At 39.8% G+C, this 13460-nt stretch overlaps 1 protein-coding gene across 1 annotated transcript in view; it reads right to left on the bottom strand.

Moving 5' to 3' along the window:
• LOC124171851 (alpha,alpha-trehalose-phosphate synthase [UDP-forming]-like) overlaps positions 1-10610 on the bottom strand; it is a 42891-nt gene extending 32281 nt beyond the window's left edge. Inside the window, exons 1-2 of the mRNA XM_046551209.1 lie at positions 10331-10610; positions 7210-7321 (exon numbers count right to left, since the gene is read on the bottom strand). Of these exons, the coding sequence (XP_046407165.1) occupies positions 7210-7321; positions 10331-10475 (257 nt within the window). The 5' untranslated portion in view covers positions 10476-10610. The remainder of the gene's footprint in view (positions 1-7209; positions 7322-10330) is intronic.
• Positions 10611-13460: the final 2850 nt, after the last annotated feature.

Genomic DNA, 13460 nt, shown 5'->3' with positions numbered 1-13460 from the left:
ATTTCTTGAATAGCTCTGGTTTAATCGTTTATATGATTCGCCACTAAAACGTAAGAAATAGAAAAAAGATAAACGAAGATAAAAAAGCTATTTCCAAAAACAGTAAAAAAGGCGCAAAAATTAAAAAAGTAAGGATCGCTCGGAGAGTAGAGCGTGGGCGTTGATTTGGTTTTGATATCAATATTGCGTGTTAATCCTTACTCACCAATCAGGCTCTTCTAAACTCATTCCTAATAGTTCCAATCAACACCCGCACTTTATTCCTTAAGTGATGAAAAGTTTATTTTTAATTCATTAGTGCACCTCATGATTTTTTTGGAAAGCGCGTGTTTTTTTAATATCCTTTTTTATTTTATTATCATTTATTCTTCTAACGTTAGTCTGAATGAGGAGAAAGATCTTCTTTATCTTCTTTTACTTGTAAATCTTGTAATCGATTCGACTGGAGCAGTTAAAAATATTTCTGCCAAAAAAATTATAACTAAAGCCACCTGTTGTTTAAAATTATTTTTCCATAGGGAAATTTAGTTAATTAATTAGAGCACAATGGAACAAAATTTCAACCGTAGGATTATTGAATACTTTATCTTCATTAGAAGCAAGAGCTATATTTTGGAAGCCAGTACGGCAGAACAGGCAAAATTGTATTTCAAACTTTTGATCAAACTTCGCATTGCATCCTTAAACATCTTTTTCAACAACAAGTATGTCCTCACAGTCACTTGTGTACTTTGTATATAAATGTATGATGCATGCAAGATCAGTCACCTGACGATGTAACCAAGTTACGAAACCCGGGTCGTGCCCATAATTAAATAACAGTGAACCTTACAAAGTTTTATTTCCTTACTTCCAATATGGAGAGGTTTCACAAAGTAAAGCCTGAAGTTATTAGCTATAGAAGCAAGAAATTATGCAGCATATTAATATTTCGTATCATGGAGTTATTAGTTATAGGTAAGTAGTATTGTGCGTATAAAAGTAAGACATTGATATGACAGCGACATCAAAATTCGTTTCTAAGAGTGGAATCCTGAATCGGCTCTCGCCAAATAGCTACGAGGTCCTTGCTCTATTTATACCTCACTCTTCCAATCATCAGTTCGTTGGCATATCAGCGAAAGTATTAAAATATATGTATCAGTCTTAATGATACCCTTATAGTACCGAGGATATGTGCTAAGCAAATTTATGGCCTCATCGGTAGCCGCTCATCCTCTTTATCTGGGGCACTAAAGAGGCTGATAGCGGTGACCATGGCGTGCTCTTTTGCGTGATCTATGGATGTGAGGCAATACGTGAGAAATGACTGCTGAGTGGGGAAACAATTGCGAAGCTAAGTGCGAGTTTTTCTCGGGGCAACAAGGACTCAAATTCCGCCTGGATACGGTAATCGCCTTTCGTTGCTGATTTGAAATCATGTTCAATAATTTCCATCGGCGACTTATTGATTAAGAATTGAGTTTTAGCGTTCAGACTTTCGTAAAATGCCTGTATTGAATGTGCAAATTAAAAAATATAGTTTCCTTGCTGAATCGAACGAGTCTTAGCTCGTTATGTGTGACGGAGTGAAACTCAATGCTCGCGACTTCCAAACTCTTTGATTTTGATTGAGTTTATGTGTCTTAATTCCATCGTAAACTCAGTAATAATGGAATTTACGTAGGAATGCGTTAATGGCAGAAATCATATCTCATTCACATCCACGAGAACCACTATCGTGAAATTGCATCGCTTCAGTTTTCACCATAATCGCTTGTGAAGGACATAAATAGTGAAAATAGTCGGAATCGGATTCAGCACATTAGTTTCCATTTATAATTGTATGCGTGTATCCCGTGCTTTATTACTGTCATAATGATGCATCAGTACTGAAAATTAATTGTTAAGTTAACAAAAGTGCTGACACTTACACGTTATGACGTGGTAAAAAGCGCGCTTAGGCTGCTGAAGGCTTCATTAATGTAAGGTTTCGCCTAAATTAAAAGGTATTCTGAAGAGGCGCACTTGCTCAATTGCCAGTAAAAGTAGATAGTTGCATAATAGTAGTTACATGCGGGAGCATGTAATCTTGCACCTGAGCAGGGAAGAGGAATTCTAATGTACGCTTCCTGAGGTTGTATCATTCATTTGGGTTTGAATAACTTTAGAGCATTTGAAATTCACGTCTTTGTACATGCTTAAAAATATTTGGGAATGAATTATACATCTTTGATTCCCAAAATTGTTCGGCAGGTCGATTTTAAGTTAAATTTGGGTAAAGGTGTTTGGTTTAGAAAATAAATATTTAAATTCATACTTTTGAAGGCAACGATATGGCAATGCTTAGATTTCATATTTTACTATCAGTTATATGGGAAATCCAAAATATAGCAAAAATAAAATGGGTCTTTCGCGAGGTTTGGTTCACTTTTCTTCAACGAATCCAACGGCTGGGATTGGAAGAGGAGGAAAGGGAGACGAGAAAAAACATCATCAAATCATCAGATTTTATCAGTATCGCCAAATGAAATTAACAGATTTTCCCTGAGATATTTAGGCTGATTGATGTAAGCTTCGATGACTGCGAATATCACCTCATAAGCTATCTCATGAGTGTGATGTAGCTAGATCCCTTAAGGACAGTTTACTCGATGAATTAACACGTACAAGTTAATGCGCGCATTCATGGACGCGAGAATGAACGCGAAAATGCACAGTGAAACCGCTAAACTTGTGCAAATGCATGAACAGAAATAGAACATGGGTCATGCATCCCTCTAGAACATACTTTTAGGCATACATTTGTATTTGTCTTGTATAATACAAGGTGATATACATTGTATCAAATTCTGCGCTTTATGTCTGTGATACTTCTACGTATTTGCCCTTTTCGCATATAAATGTAAAATTTAGAATTCCTATTACGGATGTGTTCATATATTGCCATTTTTGCATTCACTAAGTACTGCTATCGTCGCAAAAAAGGTAGAAAGCTGAGATTAAGCAGTTGTACGAAATTGTGCCGAAGCTCCATAGGGGTCGTGTCACATATCGTTTTACCGATTGTTTGTTTGGCTACAATAATGAATTATTTAACATTATTTAAACGTAAAAGTTTAGCTTCTACGGTCAAAAGAGTGAAGAAAAACACGCAAAAAACTATGGAGACGGCGAAAGGGTCGTCTCCTTCATCCCGTTACGGGCAAAATATTTAATTGGTTAATTTCATCGCATTGTTTAGAGAGACAACGACGTATTCGCATTACAAACAGCCTTTAAACATTGAATTTTACCCATTCCTTGATTTTTAAAATGGCTGAAAGGTAGTTTTAAATATCCAAAGTTTGGAAAAATACATGAATATTGAAGTTACGTATGCTATATGTAAAAAATATTTCTAAACTTTTCATGTTTCATGTTTTTTTATCGTTCCTCTTACTTAAAGTAAACCAAAACGACTATAAACGCCCCGCAGCAATGCACTCTGCCAAAGCGACAATTTTCGTCTTTTTGGTTTATTTTAAGTAAAGAGGAACAATATACAAATTTCCCTACATGAAAAGTTTATGCATTTCTTTACATATAGCATACGTAACTTCAATATTCATGTGTTTTATCTAAACCTCGGATATTGTAATCTAAATTTCAGCCATTAAAAAAATCAAGGAATGGGTAAAATTAAATATTAAAAAGCTATTTGCAATGCGAAGAAGTCGTTCTCTCTTAAAAAAATACAATGAAATTAACCAATAAAATATTTTGCCCGTGACGAGACGATCGTTTAGTCGTCTATATTTTTTCGCGTGTTCTTCTTCACTCCTTCGACCGTAGAAGCTAAACGTTTACGTTTAAATAATGATAAATAATTTATTATTGTAGCCAAACAAACAATCAGTAAAACGATATATGACACAACGCTGTGGAGCTTCGGCAGAATTTCGAAAAACTGCTTTAAGCTCAGTGTTCTACCTTTTTGCGGCGATAGCAGTGATGCAATAATGATGACATACTTATTGTTTATTGTTGAGGTTTGTATATATTCGTTCCCGTCCACCAAAACACACATGGATTTACACATTACCTCGTACGCATCGTGTAACTGGGGCTTAAGGGGAGAAATATCTCGCGAAACATAAATTGCAAGCCTTCGATAATGTGAAGAAGTACGAATTTTTCGGGAGCCGTGAGAGAAGGTGTCACATCCTCCACGTAAGGGCGATATGGTGAACTCAATCTTCGGTCCTTCGATCGGATGTCTGCCCTCTGACTGAGAGCTGTGTGGACTCAACACTGAGTCCTCGTATGACCGTGGAAGTAGCACCGCTGAAGGCAACAGTCGTCGGCACTCTGTTGACTCGGGGGCAAACATCGTACGCATCGTATCCGAGAGATAATCTCTTACACGGATGTCTTGCGAGTATCACGGTGCTTCTCAAGTCCGTTACATATTATTGACAATCTCCGTCTAGAGCAATGGGTCGAAGAAAGTGAACTCCACCGTGTTTTTCCACCGTTTAATCTTATTGGGCTCCAATAAATATCATCCATCGAAGTTCTCGATGTCAAAGAAAATCACTCGCCTTTTCCCCTGTTTGAAACGGCTGCGACGAAATTTGACTGTAATTTGATGATTTAAGTTGAATTTTTCACCAGATTTGACTCTAAGTGAGTCATATAAAAATAAATTAAAATTTACAGTAGTGAATTAAATCATTTCAGCTGATTTGTTTGATTCAGTCAAGTTAAAATGAAAATAAGTTTAATGACGGAGAAAAATTCTTCAATGGTGATTGGTTACCATTATATCTGCTTCTATTTAATGATCGGAATGAAATCGGAATATAAATTTATGCTTAATGTTTAGGACAGATGCGAGTTTAAGTAAGATACAGTTGAGGAGATTATATGAAGCAATTTAGTTTAACCGAAGTAGGTCAACCCTATTCTCCTTGAATGAGATGCCATATAATCTTCAAATAGTATTTATGTAAGATTCATGAAAAGTGGAATTTTTGTATGAGCGTGGTGACAACGACGACCGGCGAATTGCGAACTGCTGGATTCGATGGTGGTCGACTACGAATGATGTGGACACATCTTTTCCTTTCTTTTAACCATGATTGATTGTGCCTCCTGTACTATGTATTTCTCCACCGTCTATACTAAAGGTTGCCGATTTTTTTCACCCTGAATGCAAGTCAAGAATGTAAAACCTTGATTGAACCAGCGTTAAAAAGGGCTTGATGCTACCGTGAAGACTACGCTGCGTCAAGTTGTTTTCAAGATTAAGTTTTATGGCATATGCTGGTCACATTCCCAGATCAGGTCTGAGTACCGACAAATGAAAAATGTCCTCTTTATATGCCATCCTCAGGGTGGCCTACTAGTGGTGCTACTAATGTCCGTCGAGCAGGGGCGCAGATAAGAAGTAAGGCTAGGTGGGGTTTTAGGCGCAACCAATACTTAGGAGTTTGGGGGCATTGCATACCCGCCAGGGTAAGCAGAAGTTGCGGGGGCCCTCCTACAGAAAATTTTTAAGAATAATGGTTCGAAATGGCGAGTTTTACGACTTTCTGAGAGATATTTGATTAATCCTAACACTATTCTATAAGTAATATTGGTCCAATTAAGTAAAATGGATTAAACTTAAAAATTCCTCTGAGATCTGGGGGGGTTTATCCCCCAAAACCCCCCCTCGCTGCGCCACTGCCGTCGAGGACCTCGATTTTGGCACACTTTTGCGTTTGAGTGCTGTCAAGAAGTATTCATCACCGAATTTTTTTTCCAAAGGTGGATTCAAGGGGAGTGAATACTGGAGGGCCAATTCCATCCTACAGAGGCTTGATTTCTGTTGCCGCTTCGGTAGCTCATTAATCGGCTTTCAAAAATATCCGCAGAGCGGTGATGAGTGCAATGCGATCCACTTTTTTCCAATATTTGCAGTATAATTTTTGCAATTGCGAGGAATAACATTGAAAAGTTATGAATTTTATGTATATGACACCATCATGCATTTAAATTTCGGTTAAAACCGCTAATCATATCTAATTTCCCCGTGAATCTCGGATCAATTTGTCCGTCAGCGACGCGAGTGGCGACTTTTGAAAACTCATTAAAAGGCGCGGTGGTTGACAACACATTTAGAGGCAGACGTGAGGATCCTCTTTTGTAATATTCGTGGGTGGATTGACGGCTTGCAGGTTTTCACAAGGGACCGCGAATCGAGGGAAACATCCTTGTCGAAAAGTGCATGGAAACATGCCATGGAATAAATCGTGTTCCATGAGAATTTCTCCAAGATTTTTACGAAGAATTTGTGCGAACTTATCGGGTGGCACTCATGGAAATACTTAGCGAGGGCGCTGACGCGAATTCGATCACTGCTGTGCTCAAGTCAAAGCGAAACTAAAGGGGAGCGTAGATGGTACTGCAGTCAAAATAAACAGTCATACACGGATTCCCGAAAGTGGAGCTTCATAGTCAAGGTCTTCGCTCGGGGTAAATATAAACTCAGCGCTGAAGGTGGCTACCCAGTAACCAAAAGATAATAGGCCAAGGTTGAAACCCTAGCTTCAGTTTTATTATGGGGAATGGGAAACGTTCTGAAACGAAATACTCATGAATGAATTTGGGGATCGCGTTGGTGTGGTGGCTAGAGTGTTGGCTTCCCATCCCGTGGGCTCGGGTTCAAATCCCGGCAGTGGCAGAGAATTTTCAGAGACTGCCCCATCCCTGCTTGAATGTTAAGTGGAGGACATTTCAAGCGCAACACTCCGTGCGTCGGATGGGATGTAAACCGTGGTCCCCTTGGCGCTTTTCGTTATGAGCAGGCTAATGCCGATGCCGGGTTTCTCTCCACCCTACCTTACCCATCCTTCCCTCATGGCGCAAATGACCTCAGCTGTCGGTCGCCTCCTCCAAATACATAGCCATGAATGAATTTTATTAAAGTACTAACACTTCGAGCTCTTAGTTAGCGTTAAATGTTTTTGAAAATGAAATTCCAATCAATAATAATAAACAAACAACGTGAAACCCAACGTTGTCGGCGCGACCAGCCAATCAGATCCATCAGACGAATCGTTTGCTCTCGGATTTCACCATTTGAATCTTGTTCTCACGCGTAGAAGACGTTAATCTCCCCGTTTTACAGCTCTCTGATGGTGTTCGCGATTGCTTTACGTGCTTGTAGAGTGAGCAACCGTGAGTTGTGGGCATAGCACTCACCTCTGCTTCCTCTCCAGCTTGCCTTGGGCATTCCTCGTCAGCACGAAGGGCAGGCGGTTGGAGACGACGATGAGAGGCGCTGAGCTCTGGCTGCTGCCGCCGGCCGCATCGCCTGCGGAGAACACACACCATCAACACTCGTAAGGAACCGTAAAGGATCAAGAAGGTGGCAGTGCCATGGAATTTGCTGGTGAGTTGCTATTATAGTAATTAGATCACATTGTCACCCTCAAAAAAGTTGGGCGAGAACTAATTGTAGGTATGCAATTAGACGCATTTTTTATGGAGCGTCGAGTCGTATGCCTTTTCAGTTATTTTGCAAAGCGAGACCAATGGTGAAAAATATGTTTTCTGTCCATGCAGGGAAGGAACTTAACTCTAGCTTCATTTGGCATCAAGTGCTGTTAATAATTTCAATTTATGGCATTAATGGTTAGTATGTCATAATTAGTTCAGTGAACAATCGCGAATAGAGAGGTATTAAGGACAGTACCTGATTAAATTGTTAATAGCTTATGGAAAAATAAATTTAAGTACCGATATGAAATTAAAAAACCACGACGGAATTAATGACGCTTATCACAATTTCTAATCTAAGCAACATTTTTGGCGAAATGTGAACATTTTTTTAAAAGGTAGTGCTATCGTTTAATACATATTTATCACATATTTGCAAGTTTCTGCAAAAAATCTATTAAATGGAATATTTTTGTACTTTAAATTGAAGGTATAAACATCGTTTGTGTGAGGCTTGCATTCAAATGAAGCGTAAGTGAACCTAAACATTTTTGTCATCTTTTGTCTTAAACTTAAAAAAAATTGGAAGTGTTACCAAGTCATTACTCTACGGAAATATATTCTGTGGGCCATTTTACATATCCAATTACCGTTTTTGTCCTTCTTCCCTAAAGCTGAGAAAGAGCTCTGATGACACAAAATCCCATAGGCTTATTCCTATTATTTTTTATTGTTGCCATGCGCAAATAGTTTCAACTTCATTGTATCGTCATCAGGTACTATTTCTATGACAGTGATGTCCAAAGTAGTTTTGCTTGACAGCAATAGATATGGCACATTAACACATTTACCTATTCATTCATTTACCCATTTCATTCATATTTACCCTTAACTATTCGAAAAATAACTAATTACAACTATCCTCCTATAGTTATATATCAGTTACTTTTAATTCGTAATACATCATTTATTATAGTGACAGTGATCATCATTTATCAGTATAGTGAAAAATATTGTTACATATCGGAGAGTTATAATTGTTGTAGATTTTTGTATGGTAATATGGGGTAAAGAGTTGGTATAATTTCTGTTCCGTTGTAATTATCGATTCATTTGCCCTCAACTAGTACGGTTGGATCCTAAACTGTTTTATCTCCAAAATATGTTACTTCCATGCCGTCTGTTTCATTGTTTTGTCTCTCTCTCATCGTCAAACTTCATACACAGTGGCATGATCCGTCGAAGAATCAGTCATGTAAAATCCATAACGCGATTTATTTGTAAATAAAAGGTTGGAGGTCACTGCTGACTCAGTCATACAAAGTGAGGTTTGCTCTAGTAGATTCACTCGAATATAACTGATAATTGGATTTCGTCTGCGTGTCTTTTTAGCATGAAATCTTTATTTGGTCTGCAATTCTGTTGACTGCTACATGTTAGCTGAAGGATCATTCTTAAATCACGCGGCTGTAAATAAGCGTACGGGTCGCTTTTTATAGTGTACGCATAAATTTCGCAAAGTACGCATCGGGTACGAAATGCATGCGTGTGTGCGTAATGAATGCTGTAGGCAGAGAGAATTGTTGCTTAGCATTCAATCCTTTCCTTTAGGAGGATTTTAATGCAACATCGAAACGTAGCTAGTGACTTTGAGTATATTTTGCCAGTATTTTATCTGTAATTTTTCGTAATAGGTAATTCATAAGTATAAAAGACTATTTTCTTTTACATTCATGGTAGTAAAGAAAAATGTACGTGAGTGTGACATCCTGAAAAAATTGTTTAAATGGCAATTCCTCATTCTGGTATTTGTTTTATGTATAAATTAATTGATGCACTGAATTGTTGAGGCCTTTACTTTGTAGAATTCCATATTTAATGTTTGGAAGGAAATTTCTTAGCTTTTCTACAAAAAACACACACTTTATTGCCGACTAGTTTCGGTTACACTGTACCATTTTCAAGACTTCAGTCTTGAAAATGCAGTCTTGAAAATGGTAAAGTGTAACCGAAACTAGTCGGCAATAAAGTGTGTGTTTTTTGTAGAAAAGCTAAGAAATTTCCTTCCAAACATTATAAATTAATTGCCTAATCAATCGTGTTATTTATCAAACAATTAAATGCGATTTTAGCTGGTCGTGCGTAGAACTCTAATGGCACAAACTGTTATGGCGAATACAACCCAGGTCAGGTTTCTGCGGAACCTTATATTTCTTGAATTTTATCCTGAACATTGCAATCAAGCCTGCGTACATTTCATACGATGTTATCCTGGATTGATGATTGGACTATACTTTAAATTTTATATGCAGTTTTTGGAAACATCCATTGTCGATCCTATACGGAACCACCTGAAGTTGCGCATCTGTTATGAAAATGTAACAGAAAAAGGATCATTCCCCTTACCTGGGGCCTTAGATCTGACGGGGTGGAATTTCCAAACTTTTTTTGCGCATCACGTCTCAATTTCGACGTATTATAACTTTTTGTGTGGCGTAAATGAAAAATTTTGGGTCCCTAATGCTAAAATTAGGCTTATTCGTGGATTCAATGCGAGTAATAATTAGGGAAACAGACTGAAACCACAACCCCCTCCCACTCCCACACTAAAAATGTTGAATCCTTCTAAATTATTGAATCCTTATAGACATCATTTTCGAAGTAATCGCTATTCCCGTATCCAATTTTAAGACTCGATGCAGAATCACAAGCTTTTTTCCTTCAGGCGCAGGTAGACACTTTCGGTGAGACGTCAACAGCTCGATGAAGTCAACTGCAGCACTGTTCCGCGTCTAGAGGTCACACTACACATTTTTAGACAAACAATAACAAGAGAGCAAAGTGGGGGAAAAACATTGAATGCCGCCGCGCACTCGCCACTAACCTTTCGACGCCTGATCAGTGGCACCTCCTGTCTTCTGGACGCTGCCCACATCGATGCGTTGTGTGGGCCTCGCCCTCTCCGTGGCCCTCATCCCGATCTGCACCCTGTCCTTGGGAACCTCCACCGCCAGTCGTACTCCGTTCATCCTCTGCCTCTGAAAGCGCGTCTGACGAATATCACTCGCCGCTGAGAATGGTCACTCCGTCTTCCGCACCCGATCAAGTCTCTTGTCTCTGCACGCGGTCGTGGCTGGGTCCACTGCGGCTGCGTCGTGCCGCACCCGGCCGTCTTAATAGCGACCGCCCCTCCGGTCGCGCTATCGCCACGGCCGGCGCACGTGACAGAAGGCGTCACTGCCCCGTCGCGCGGATGCCCTCGCGTCTTCTTCTTGTGCTCCTCTCCGCTCCGCGTCGTTAATTGATGCTGTACGGGATCACGGTGGTCTAGTGGAGAGATCATGTGCAGTAGCGCAGCGAGGGGGGGGGGGGGGTTTGGGGCATAAACCCCCCCCCCAGAGCTAAGAATTTTTTAAAAGTTAAATCCTTCTTCTATATTATTTCTAATGTATAGATACCTTTTTCTCAACTTATACGCAACCAAACTCTACAAATGAGGTACCAAAATGCACAGAATTTATCAGAGAACATGGGACGGCATATCCTATTTCCTAAATATTGCTATTGTTTCCTAAAATTGGTTTTTAAATAATAAAAAAAACAAAAAAGCGGTAAATATTCCTGACGTTAACGGTGCACAAACTGATACATTTGTTCATTTGCAACAATATCTCGCATTCTTTAAATAACTTTTATCAAAATGCGGCTGATTCCACATTCAAGTCTCCTGTTGATACGTAAGTATGAGTCATCATGTGCGTTTAACAGAGGATAGTGTAATTACATCCAATGTTGTGTTTGAAGAGGTCCTCTGACCTCAATTTGTACATGAACATTCCAATTAAATTTGTACATAAGACCCTGCCTTTTTTCTACATTTTAAAATTAGAAATGCGCCTATCCCTCTATGAACCTGAATTGAAAAGAGCGGGGGAAGCCCGCTGGGAGCGGGCGCATCACGCTCGTTTTACTTAATTATATTAATATTACTTATAGAATAGTGTAAGGATTCATAAAATATCCCTCAGAAAGCTGTAAAACTCAATATTAATCCTAAAATTTTTCTGTGGAGGGCCCTCGCACCTCCCGCTTACCCTGGCGGGTATGCGGGAGACAGACACCCCAGTATTGGTTGCGCCTAAAATCCCTCCCCGCCTTAATTCCTAGCTGCGCCCCTGGGCGTGTGGTCACCGATGTAGGGAAAAATCCACGAAATTCCTTGGCGTCCAAATGGACAAACGGCTTACCTGGAATGAACACATTAAATCTTCAATCAATAAGGCGAAAGGAATACACGCTGCACCACGACCTCTTCTAAAATCTACCTCGCCGTTGACCGTCAAAACGAAACTGCTCCTATACAACAGCTGCATCAAGCCTCTCCTGTCTTACGCATCCCCGGCCTGGCTTCACGCTGCAGCGACGCACCTAAAACGAATCCAATATGCCGAAAACGTCATTGTGAGAAGAATTGTTGGGGCACCTTGGTTTGTTTCAAATAGAAATATCAGGAAAGACCTGAAGATAACTCCTCTTCTCACCTCTCTAAAATCACACCTTCCCCGATTTGAAAAATCTTTCGCAGCGACGCAGAACGAACTTTTGAAAACCCCTTGGGATTATACCCCTTCCGAAAACGCAAAACACAAAGTCCCCAAAACTGCCCCTATCCCCTCCCATATTCCCTCCCCCACTTAAGCAAGCCGTAGATATGCCATGATCACAACGAGAATTTTAATCGCCTGAAACTACTATTACCCAAGAAACTCTCAGTAGACAGCCATAACAGCTGGGAACTTGAGTCCAAATAATAGCAGCGAAAAATCAGCGTAGCGTAGTAGGTCACCGATGTAGGGGTACCGGGTTCTGGGCGCCCCCGAACAAAATGTCGGCTATCCTTGCGTGTGATAGGCCTCTTCTTGTGCCAGCTCACTTTCCGCGTCGCTAATTGATAATTGCGGTACTGTGGTCAGGGGCGGTCTGGCAAGGTCGGCCGGTCGGCAATCGCCGAGGGCCCCGCGCTTAGGGGACCCACCCAACGCTAGCCTCTATCGTGAAGGGTATATGAAAGGTGTGATAAAAATATACTCAGATTACTTGAACCAAAGCTTGTTGCAATTACGAAATTATATACGTCCATTAGCTGCTTTGCTTACTGCATACTTAGCGTAAAATATTATGTAAATAAATAAATATATAAAATGCTAGTGCCAGAAGATATAAGGGAACCTGATGCTTTTTTGAAAGGGTCATAGGGAAGGTTATTTTAGTGATATTTTTTAGATTTCAGTGGACTTTCAATGAGAAAATTCAATAAATATATATATCATATATAAAATATATTAATAAATTTTGGAAGCTGTGGAATTCTTACTTTTCATAGATTTTTTTCTTACAAAAATGCTATGTTTTATTAGCTTTTATCTAGTTTATAAGAGCCAGAATAGCATTTAAATTCATTTTCTGGCATTATTTTTCCAAAAATTTTCCAGAGGATGATCCTCGAATACCCCCGTAAGATGGGCCCCACCATGATCCCAAACCGAAGGCCCCCAACACTCAGATTACATGAACGTCCCACCTACGAGACCTCCAGACTGCCCCTTACTGTGGAGGTCTCGTAGGTGGAGCGTTTGGCCACTGATGTCGGGGTCCCGGGTTTTGGGAGCCCTCAAACAAAATTGGGGATCCGTACACGCTTGATAGACCTCTTCTTGTGCCAGCCCTCTCTCCGCGCCGATAATAGGGTGGTTTCCTTTTATTTTTTTATTGCCTAAGTCGAAATATTATTACTCCTGGAGTATGTATTTCGCGCTTTTAGATTTTTAAATGTCGATATCTATTTTTCGCCATTAAATGAAAAGTGAAAAATTTCATGCGCGTGAAAACGCGACGGCTAAGTATGAATGCTGGGAATGCCCTATCAAACGAAGGAAACTTTCCGACCTTAGGCAATTTTAATAGGTGATTATTAAGAGATGTTTCCCTGAAGTCTGTGCCTCATGCATGCATTG

This window comes from Ischnura elegans, chromosome X (assembly GCF_921293095.1).
Source record: "Ischnura elegans chromosome X, ioIscEleg1.1, whole genome shotgun sequence".
NCBI lineage: Eukaryota > Metazoa > Arthropoda > Insecta > Odonata > Coenagrionidae > Ischnura > Ischnura elegans.
Note: the sequence above shows the minus strand (reverse complement) of the source record. Positions and strands in the feature narration are given on the sequence as shown.